The 11,970-nt window shown below is 34.3% G+C and overlaps 1 protein-coding gene across 1 annotated transcript; it reads right to left on the reverse strand.

Annotated features, from left to right (window-relative positions):
* Positions 1 to 4,177: 4,177 nt before the first annotated feature.
* LOC103413367 (ribosome-recycling factor, chloroplastic-like) lies at positions 4,178 to 7,687 on the reverse strand. The gene is made up of 11 exons (XM_008351835.4): positions 7,478 to 7,687; positions 7,104 to 7,260; positions 6,734 to 6,803; positions 6,505 to 6,600; positions 6,288 to 6,385; positions 5,723 to 5,834; positions 5,412 to 5,453; positions 5,028 to 5,084; positions 4,868 to 4,918; positions 4,549 to 4,605; positions 4,178 to 4,400 (listed from the first exon to the last, which is right to left on the reverse strand). The coding sequence occupies exons 1-11, from the start codon at positions 7,563 to 7,565 to the stop codon at positions 4,383 to 4,385; spliced, it is 846 nt and encodes a 281-aa protein (XP_008350057.1). The 5' UTR covers positions 7,566 to 7,687; the 3' UTR covers positions 4,178 to 4,382.
* Between the last annotated feature and the right edge of the window lie 4,283 nt (positions 7,688 to 11,970).

The raw sequence follows: 11,970 nt of genomic DNA on the forward strand, positions 1-11,970 counted from the left end.
AGCCAGCACCTATCGTAGAACGCAGAGAATTGAAAGATCCAAAGAGAATCTCGACCATTAGGAAAAACTAATAATTTAGTCTTCCTTTTGTTTAATTAATAAAAAAAAAAGAGTGCTAAAACAAAAAGCATGCTTCTAATAAAAACTAAAGAAAGGAATCCATCCCACTTGCCCAATACTTGGAAAAGTCATATTTTATTTCGTTTTGATATATTTTTTTTATATAAGAAAGAATGAAAGAGAAACAAAGCTTTGTTTAATCCATAACAACAAGGTAATGCTAAAGCAATGTTTGTTAATCCGTAATTAATTGCATGCATAAGTTTGTATTACTATTATTATAATAAGCCGCACGTCTCCATAGATTATATATTGGTGGGATCCGAGCTGTCAATTCTTAGCAAGGGTCTTGAGAATTTGAAAAATATTATTCTAACTATGACCATATAAATAAATGAGCACAATATTTTTTTCAATTTCAATAAGTTTAGGAGGAGGGGAGGCTATCTCATTTCAGAATTAAGGCATGCTACAAGCTTTTTTTGAGGACTTAGAGAAAAGGTTTTAGTACGTAAGTTCTAGTCCTGAATTGTCGTCAATAAGATTCGAACTAAACTTTGGTCTAACAAAAAGAACGATCATTACTAACTCAATTAACGTTTATTGACATACGCAATATTTTCAATGCACTATGAACGAAGTTAAATTATGAAATTACATTGTAGAGCACACTAAAGTATATGATTGACATCATATTAGCTTACTAATTGGTTTTATTATACTAAATTTTAATGTAATTTGACTTCATCTATCTTCCATTAATTTATTAACACGTATTAATATTATTGTACAACTTAAACATTATATTTAGAAGGTTAAGACAACTTAAACATTATTATAAATTATTTAGTGGGAAAGAACATTGTATTTAGAAGGTTAAGACAAGATGATCCATCCACCCTAGTGGCACTTTATTAATAAAACGAAATATAAAATAATACAAAATATTTGAATAATCAGATCCAAAGTGCAAAGCTGTTCGGATCGACAAAAGTCTTATTTTCGTGTAGAAGGATTTTTTTTTTTTTTTTTTTTTTTGTTAAAGGTGATGAGTCGTGGAGGTCAAAGAAAAATAGAATAGGATCCTATCATAATCCTCTTTTTAATGATCTCGAATATCACTAATCATGTTCGTTCATTTATCATCTTACGGTCAAAATCATTTTGAATGTTTTAGGTATTCCATCAAAGATCATGTCTACCAAAAATCATTTAAATTTGAAATCATATGACTGTAGATTAAGGGTTTATGATTGTTTTATAGAACCGTATTAGCTTATTTTCTTTACTACAAATAAATGTCTTAATGGTTTTTTATTTGTCAAATTTTGTGCAAGGATGATCTATTAGTAATGTTATAAAAGATAAACGGTTAGATCATTAAAATACATTACAGAGTAGACATCACAAAAACGTTTGTTAAAAATCATATGAAAAGAGGTGTGATATTCACACGCCTTTTTTTACTTCTCCTACACCTTTTTAGTTTTCGGCCATCGGATTGGATGAATTAAAGAAAATCAACGGATATAAATTAATAAGGGATGTGTGAGAAATAAAAAATGATGTGTGGATAGCACATCCCTATGAAAAAAGTAGTATCACATATTAGTTTCCAATAAAATATGATTTTTAAACAAAAATTTAGTGGAGGAATCATCAATTCACTGTTGGCTTAGGGCTTGAAGGAGACTGGATATATTAATTGTTTTTTCAGCTGAGATAGAGAAGAACTCCGGACAAATATTCAAAGTTCAAACTCAAAAGTTTGTTTGCAAAAAATATGCATATTTTGCGTTTCATCTTCCAAAGAAACATGCGACTGCAACATTATTTTCAATTTGTTAATGGCATGCACATATAAATTTAATCAAAATCACTTTCATCAGTTTTTTAATTCGAAGTTTAATCTAATTTAATCTAAACTATTGAGAGATGGGTTCAGATTAAGTGTAGAGGAAGAGACACGTTGCTTAACGAACTTGGCTACATACCGTACTTTCACTTTGGTCGTCTTTTTAGTGATTTTATGGGAGATTATTTCTACAAACCCTTTTTTCTCATTTGCACGCCTAGTTTGTTTTTGTCTGTTGATTTTCTTTAGTTTATTCGATTTAACGGTTAGAAACAAACATGAGTTATGAGGTATGCATGAGAGAAAAATTGTGTTGAAATCAACTCTATTTGCAACATATTAGGGTTTGTTTGAAAGTTTTTTTTTTTTAAATAACTTAAAACGTTTTTTATGAAAATATTTTTGAACCAACTTTTAGTAAAAATGCAAATAAATCTTGAAAATCCTTTGGAACTCAAAAATATTTCTTCTAAAAACGTTTTCAATTACTTTAAAAATACTTCTAAACGAACGTTTAGTTGTCATAAAAACGTATCACATAGAAAATGACTTTTTTGTAGTGTGGGTTGATGAAAGTGGGCCAAAAATAGTAGTTATTCCCGATTAATATACGAAAAGAGGGTTGTGAGCTATGATGAAGATAACTCATCTTTCTTTTGCATTTGTGCACACACTGAAAAAGACTCACTTGAACTCAAAAGAGGAGGCAATCAACATAAAGGTGATGCCCCTAAAATGGTGATTTTCCAATTGTATGTTTGAAAAGTCATGAATAATACAAGAAAATTAGGTATGGAATCAACTACCCCACAATCAATCTAACTTCTGGTTTTTCAAGTAATGAGTTACTGATTTGGAATATAAGATTGCCGTAATTTGTGATCATAAACGCAAGAGAAGTCGTGAACCAGAGATATTCGTACCTCCTAATAGAATTATCATCCTTTGTCAGTCGGAAGTTCCGAAAAAGCACAATGCCGCAATGGGATGATAGGAGCAAATTCTTCGGTGTAACTGGAAGTAGGGCGGATGTACATTGAGACCAAAGTCCTAAAAATATGTATGTAAAGGTAGTATGAGGACTCTTCGAACGTTTAGCACATGTCTTTTTTATGCCTAGTAAGTGTTTGATGTAATGCATGTTAGGCATATCTCAACATGTTGTATCGACAGCACTCAACAAATTCTATTGATATCACTCATTAAATTGTTTTGACATATGTTATATTTATTGATATGTGCGTAACATAGTTTGACTAACGACAATAATCTCACAAAGTATTAAATGAAACGCATCACAGAATAAGCTGAATTTTTTTTTTTTTTAAGCTTTGTTTCTATCTAAAAAAGTTGCACTTTTAACACCCAAAATTCAAATCATGAATTCACACTGGAAGTATATCTATTTGTCTATATTTTTCGCGTGATGAGAAAAAAACAGTATATTGTACAGCAAAATATCTAGATGATGGGACCAAATCACCAAATGCCTTTTCCTTTTTCTTCTTTATGTATTGGAGGGTAGGGTAGGATTGGCTTTGTGGGTTTCTAGGGTAGTGTGGTTTTACAAGACAGAACGATGGGACAAATGCCATGTTATCTCCAATGAAAGATCCTTCGGAGGGAAACTTTGGAAGGTTGTCTGACTAAGGCAACTCTTACTCCAACATAGAATCGGATGAGACCAAAATATAGAAGTCTCGTACCTTTGAAAGCGTTGTCGTACAAAAGACGTGGTCGACATGCCCTTAGATTGAAGAAGTTGAGGTTCCAAATAGCCCAACCTATTATAAGTCCATGCAAGGTCCTTCCTCCAATTAATGTGAAATTCATTCTCAACACGCCCCCTTATGTGTGGCGGATTTTCAAGTCTAACACATGAACAACACAACACAACAGGATTACATGGAGCGCGTGTGGCCCTCCTCCCATCAATGTGGAATTCATTCTCAACACGCCCCCTCACGTGTGACGGATTTTCAAGCCTAACACGTAGACAACACAACACAAACAGGATGATATAGAGCGCGTGTGGCCGTTTGGCTTTACATGTGGGACAACCTGCTCTGATATCATAAAGAAATTGAGGTTGCACCATAAAACCAATTGGCAATATGGAGAGTAACTCAACCTCTTATAAGCCCATGCAAGGTCCCTCCTCCTATCAATGCGGGACTTATTCTCAACGTACACAAGTATCTCTTCCTTTTCATGAAGTCGTAAAAGAAGTGAATATAAAGACTAATTTGAATTTCTGAGTGATGTGTGAAATTTGAAAGCCTTGCAAATGAAAATTGCATATATTTTTCACATAATATTGAAACAAAATGTCTGGTTATCAAAAGAAGGTGCTTTCTAAGGAGGAGGTATAAACAGCACTGGAAGTTCCCGCACGGGATAGAGGAACACCTATAAAGGTTTCGAGATAGAAGCTCAACCATTTACATCATCAGTACATGGACAGTCACTACACCTTCAGCAATTCCTGAAACAAAGTTGTAATTTCCGTTAAACTTCGAGAATGACACCAAATGACTTAGGTTAACGTAAGAATCAGCATGAATGTACTAGTATTAGGTTGCAGGTAGTGCAGATATTCGCAAACGTAGCAGATTATTAAATGGAGGTACTACCTTCTCTTTTTGTTTGAATATGGCATCAAGCTTCTTCACATACTCATCTGTCAATTTCTGCATAAAGGAAATACGTAAATACCGTATCTTTCAGTAACTGTTCTAAACTCAACTGAAGTCCAATGGTGCTTGAAATGATAATGAAAATATATATCTTCTACTGTAACCCTTGAAATGAAACCTAACCAATCGTGAAACAAGACATAGGTGCCGGATATATCCCGAAGAGATGTCAAAGAAACCAATCAGTCAGTTGGTTTCTTTGTCACCAGGCAAACCACGATACCTAATAGTGAAGGACACAAAAGCTATAAATTACCTGCAAATCACTTGATAAGTCCTTGACATTATCTTCAGAAAGCTTTTTGGCCTTTAGGAAAAGAATGTTGATGGCAATCAGTAGAAGTAGAATGGTGGGGGGGAAATGCAAATGCTGGGAAGTGAGAAAGAAAGAGAAGTTGTGGGGTTGGGCTTCAAACCTTCTCAAGTTTTTCAAGAGTTTTTAGAGCATCCCTTCTTATGTTCCTCAATGCCACCTACAACCATCGAGTAATAGGTATTTCAGAAGAACAAGATCAACTGCTTTGAAGTTTGAATGAATGAAATGTTAATGGTTATCATAGACGGCATTTCTAAAATGCAGTATATCCTCTGCTTTTACTTCAACATGGTGCCATGATGACACCTCGCCATGAACAACGGAAAGGAAAGGGAACTGGGGTTGGGGATCAGTTATGTAGTATATCAATTTGTATGATCTGGTTAAGCATATACAAAAGTCTCAAAACATAAATACTATTCACAAACTAGCAAAGGAGAGTTTTATCCAACTATTAGCCAAGGATGCTATGGTATGTCTGTACCTTTCCTTCTTCGGTCTGTTTTGCCACAATTTTTGACAATTCCTGCATTGGAAAAAAGGAAAAAGGAAGCACACATTAAAGAAAATGACTGATTATTTGCATCGTCAGAAACAGAATATTTCCGTATCCTTATATATATCAGAATTTCTGTATCCTTCATTTATGATCACCAAGGTATAAAAAAATTTCCTATCCAATAAATTATCTTACTAGTTATTACATCTCGGTACATGTGCGTTGGCCAATACAATAGGAAGAGTTGAAAAGCCCTTAGGTCAGTTATGTAATGAACTCAAAGAATGAGAACACACCTTCCTTCTCTCTGATGTAAGTTGAGGTAGGGTCAACCGAATTACTTCTCCATCATTATTTGGAGTCAAACCAAGATCAGAGCTAACGATGGCCTTCTCTATAGCCTTTAAGCTGAAAAAAGAGGTTGCACCATTTAGAAAAAAGACTACTAATCGACATGATCAGTTGATATCCAATGCATTCTTACAATAGAAGACACAAGCTCTTTACAGCTGACGAGAATCCCTATTTTGTTTAGGTTATCAAAGATTCAAAAGAGAAGGCAGTAAATTTCACTGGTAAAATCAGCAGTATATCTAAGTTTATCATGTACTCCATCTACTTATTCTACATACATACAGATAAAATCCTAAACAGCTCCTCACGGAGAAGTGCTCGCCCACTAGTTAGCATTTTCAACTGGGGCTTACGTTAGTTTATAATGTGCCTTCCTCCTCTCATTTTGGATAGATTTAACAGTGGCTATCCCAAAGCAGACGTGTTTATTTCAAGACTGTGAATGCAGCATGGCGCACTGATCTTATATGACCATTACTAGTTTCAAACCTTCAGTTTATGAAATACCTGGATTTGTCGTATGGCTGAACCAAGAAGGAACTTGCTTCAGGAGAACTGATATTAGCAATGGTCTTCAAGCCAACTGGGCTTCCATAGTATTCAACCTAAAAATGTATTGTGTTATAACTAATCTAAGAGAAAACAAAATAACACTACCGAGTTCTCAATCTGCACAAAAATGAACTGCAAAAGTAGCTAGACAACCCCCTAAATTAATTCATACCTCAATCTTATCCAGCATGGCCGGGCTTGCCCTCCCTGTCCTAATAGAATTGAAATTGGATCGTACAGTTTCAAGAGTCTTTTCCATCCTTCCTTCCTGAAATACAACTAACATACTCAATACAAGTTTGTTCTTCCTTACTCCACCAAAAAATCCAAAGAGCCTTAAATCTCTCCAACCTAATTGCATACTACATGTTTTAATGAAACGATATCATAATCAAACTTACAGCTTCTTTCTTTATCAAAGACTTCTCCGCTTCTATTTCTTCGATAGTAGCAGCCCTTACAATTCCAGCTCTGGATATAAGAAAGATATTAGAAGGCAAATCAACCCACCACACAATCAATAACTCATCACAATTCGATTATACATAGTGGCGCACTATGCAACCCAAATTCTTACTGCATTATCAAATTGCTAGGATAATATCAGCATATATGCAGTGTCAAACAACAGAGTCGTGTCACTTTTAAGTATATTGTTGTTGCATGATAAGTCAACAAATGCAATATAACCCAATTTTCAGTCCCTTACAAGTTACAAACAACAACAATAACAAGCCAGAGTATTAATTCTGTGGCACAAATAAAACTTGCCTATTTTGGAACAATTGCTTCTTCACAACAATGGCATTGCCCGAAAGCTTCGCAGCACTATCCTGAGACCTCACATAGCTAGCAGACGAGCTCCATGGGCACACATTAACAGTTCTAGGCTGGCATTTCTTACACGCCGGCCCTCCACCAAAAGAATCTGCAAAAATCTCAACTTTTACAGCATTTAGCATGCGAAAAAAAAAAATACCCATCAAACAAAACCGAATTACAAACTCAACCCACTTAGTTATGCAGGATTACAATTCTGAATTCCAAAAGGGTACCTTTGAAATTTGCAAGCAAGTAATAAAGATCATCAATTTACCAGTAATAAGCATGCAATGAATGTAAATATTGCCTGATGGGTTACGTACCTCGAATGGAAAGGAGGGTTTTGGGAGGGTTTTGCTTGGGCTGGAGGACGAAGCGGACAGGGGTTGCAGGAGAGAAGTGGGTCGCCATGAAAGCCGAAAACTTTTGTTCTGAGTAAAGCTTCTGGGGCTGAGACAGATAACAGTGAAGTAGTGACTGTGATACAAGTAGAAAATGGTCTGAAGTTCTCGGGGTGTGGATAAGAATTTTGGCCTTCGCTATTTTAATTCTGGGATTTGTTTGTATTCTCGGATTAGATAATCCAAAGACGGGATGGAGATATCCTGCACTTGTGCAGGAATATATAGTTACCAAACCACGTAGCTTCCTTTACTTTTTCTTTTCCTATTAACCATTTAAAATATGATTTTCACACAACTCTTTTAGTGCTCGTCTGAAAGTACTTTTAAGATAATTGAAAACGTTTTTAATGAAATTGATTTTGGATTTGTAAAGCATTTTAAGTGTTTTATGAAAGAAGCATCATTATTTGTTTCTTGCGAGAAGCACTTAAAATGTTTTTTTTTTAAGATCCACTTAGATTTTTACTAAAAATTGGTTTCAAAAACAATTTTACAAAAATGCTTTTATTTATTTTAAAATCAATTTCAAATGAGCTCTTAGTTTTTCGCATATCTTTTATTTCTGACTTTTTGATAAAATAAATCAAACGAACTCAGCGATCATGATAAATAGGAATGTGCAAGTAGATAAAAAAAAAAGTGTGTTTTTATTATTTTCCTAAGCACCTTCGCTCCTAATGTAGGGCATACATACAAATTGAAGGAAAGTAAATAAAAAAGATTTTTTTTTCGACAAAAAAAAAATGTTTTAACTCTGCGTAAAAGGATATAAACAAATGAAACGAGTAAAAACATTTTTTTTTTAACAAACGTTATTATCTACATTAATATAGAGGGGGCGGACTTAACATCATAATTAGTTAGCAATAATGTGGTTCAAACTCACCTTTAGCGAGAATTGAATATAATACCTCTTACTTACAATTAAAGATGAATACCACTAAATCGTAATATTAAGTGACAAATAATAAAAAATTTGGCATCCCATAGATCAAGGCACTTTTCATTGCACAATTGAAAAAACATCCCTAGTAATAATTTAATTGCAGTCTAGACCTCTGATTTGATCCTGACGCTCCAATGAATTTAATCAAAGGATATTTCTCCCTAATTACGAATTAATTACCATCTTGAACGTTAATTAGCCTAACTCTTTAAACATCTATACCGTCTTGTATTTGCTCCTCACAATCTCATTCAACAATTAATCCACACGTATAATTATCTAGCTATTATTTATTTCAAGAAACAAAAGTTCTCTGTGGCCATGGCGGCTTGGGCTAAGAGCTCGATGGTTTTTTTCATGGCAATGGCTTCGGTTGGTGTCTGTTTTGGTGCCCAATACATTTTTGGCAACTCCCATGGGTGGACTAACAAAGGTCATTTTAGTTCTAAGGCTTGGTCGCGCTCTAAGCATTTTGTTGTTGGAGACTATATCGGTGAGCCTTTCTGATCTAATGCTTGTTTTAATTTACAAAGGTGGTTTTAGCACTACTAAATAATCATCATGCACGTAGTAGCTTTGTTGAATTGGTTTTCTTTAACACGCATTGTAAAATTGCATGCGCAATTTCTAAGTACGAAGCTAAGAAGCAGGATGTTATACATGTGGACGCAAAACATTTCAAAAAATGCAAGACAAAACATCCAATGGTTACCCTTCACTTTAGCAAAGATCATGATGTGCGTATACAGTTAAATGCAACTGGCAGCTTCTTCTACACTTCAAGGGTGCGTTTGTTGCATCGAACTATCTTAGATTGGACTAGCTGCAGGAACTAAGCTAGACTGGCCTAAACTAGACTAAGCTGGACTAGCTTAGTGAAACGTTTAATGCAGTATCGGACAAAGAAGCAGGATAATGAAAATAGTATTGTCACCAGTTTGATATTTGCTCAGACTAGGACTACATTATTGTTCTATTTTAATTGTTTTTTTTATTATTAAAGATATTATTAAAAGTATTAAAATTAATAATATTGGATTAGGGTGAGACTCAATAAAAATATAAAAACCAAATTTTCCTGCCAACAAAAGAAACATACATGATTCAAGAGTAGCATTGTTCCAAACATGAATATAACAAAGTGTTCTCCCAACAATCGACAGGGTGTAGGATGCTTTTCTTAATTATTCATCTTTGGTTTAAAGTTGTAGATTAAAGTTAAAGGTGTTTGTTTATACTTGTATTTGAGTAGAACGAAAATTATGTCTGACAAGTTCAGTTTTTTACTCAATTGTGAAATAATTACTTGGAATTGCTCTTGTATGTATAAGCCAATTTCAGTCCATACCATGACAATTGCACTCAATCCCAAGACCACAATGATACGAGGCACAATGACAAATGGATAGTTGCGCATTGATCATTGCTACATTTGGATTCCTAGCACGTAAATTGGCTTGCTCCACCTAGTTTGAAGAAAACTAGTAACAATATGCAAAAGGAAAAGATCATGAACAATTTATGCATTCCTAGGCTAGTAATAACAATAATCATGTGTATGGAACTTTTGTTTTGTCTAATTATGTGCATATATACATATATATACTAGTAATTATACAACATCCTCTATAAACAGTATGCAAAAGAAAGAGCTTGGAGAAGATGATAAAACGGCGTCGGAAAGGGTGTGTTGAATCGCTGTGCACGAAGGAACGGCGCTCCAAAGGGAGTGTTGAATCACTCAAGATATCATAATGTTGCCCTACATTACACAATAACAAAAGTTTATGAGACATTACACAAGAACAAAAGTTAGGAAGAAGTAATTACTAAATGGGATTCCTCTTATAGAATGTTGCCCTACAAGTTGCAAAGAGCTTGCAAAAGAAGTCAAGAAAATGCATGATGATTTCCATAATCTTGCTCTTGATTATTGCATTGATCATCATACTCTCTATTCTAAAGCCATGGAAGAAGTAATTACCACTGCATGCAAGGTTCACAATCTTATCTTACATTAATCACATACGTCTCACTCTATGTTATCATTACTTATAATAAGTACAAGTGCAAGGCTGTCAAATGTTCAGATTCAACCAACTCAACCTCCAATGTTGATTCCGAGTTGTCCAACCTATATTTAATGGTCAAAACTGATTTCAACCAATCCTGACATCTTCATCCTTGCTTACATATTGTTTGGTACATCACCTTTCAAACTACCATGCATGCCTTCCTAGCCAACATATGAAAATCTAATTCCCATAAAACTCATGCATTGTGTACAAGTGCACTACAGAATTAGGCATCTCAAACATTATGACTAGGACTTAAAAGGCAGAAGGAAGAAGGCATCACACATCATGTAAGGCAACAGGTTACCTCATGTAGAGAACAGAATTAGGCATATCAAACATTATGAGTAGGCCATCGCTGATAAACCATTTAAAATTTAACAGATGGAATCAAGATCCCCAGGTTCAAATGGAATCAAAATCCCCAGGTTCCCACTTGCCCGACATAAAATTTAACAGATTGACAAACTCTAACATGTAAACCTTAACTAAATCGCATTATACAACCTGCAAACACTCAACTTAGATTCTAAAATTCAACACCTTTCAATAAACCCAGATTCCATAAATAAATAAGAAATAAAAAAACAGATGGAAAAAATTTAGATACATAAAAAAGGCATCTTACAAACAGTAGTCGCAAATTCAAAAGAACCAGAGAGAGAGTGAGAGATAGAAAGAGAGAGAGACAGAGAAAGGCATCTTAAAAACATTATTCTTACAACTATCCATCATGAACATATTGCTCATAAGATGAGTGATTACAGGAATGATATGTATACATCCTACTCACTAAATAGTCAAAGATGAGAATAATTGAGGGTTTATTCTATGTAAGCTAATGAAGAGACAAAAGATTTTATGCCTTGTATAAAAACCAATGCATTGGATATAAGCCAAATTCATTGTTGTTCAACTCCTTAATCCTACAAGAAAATGTTGTTTTATAATTAAACTCTTTCTTCCTCCAACTACTAGGTCCATAATGTTTTATTTTTCTGTGCCAACACCCCAAATATGGGAAAGGAGCACAGAAAGCATTCAAAACCGCCACTTTTGCATACCATAAACTAATCTGACCTTTCCTTTTGCCAAAAAGCCCTGCCAAAGATCACACTAATTTTCCAAAATGGTATAAGTGATGGCAAGCATTTCCTTTCCACATACATGGTATTCATACCCCCAATCTTTTCTTTCCAATATAAACTGTGTAAGATTACCTAGTTTATATTATCATGCATTTTCCACCCCGAAAAAAAAAATCTAAAGGTGAGTAGAAACAATAACTATATCATTTTAAAAAACCTAAAATATAACATGGAGATAAAGAAGAAAGTTGGGGTTGGGTGAATTGAAAGTAGTTGTTTGTGGTGTTCAAAAACATGAATAAG

Source organism: Malus domestica, chromosome 11 (genome assembly GCF_042453785.1).
Source record: "Malus domestica chromosome 11, GDT2T_hap1".
In the NCBI taxonomy this organism is placed as follows: domain Eukaryota; kingdom Viridiplantae; phylum Streptophyta; class Magnoliopsida; order Rosales; family Rosaceae; genus Malus; species Malus domestica.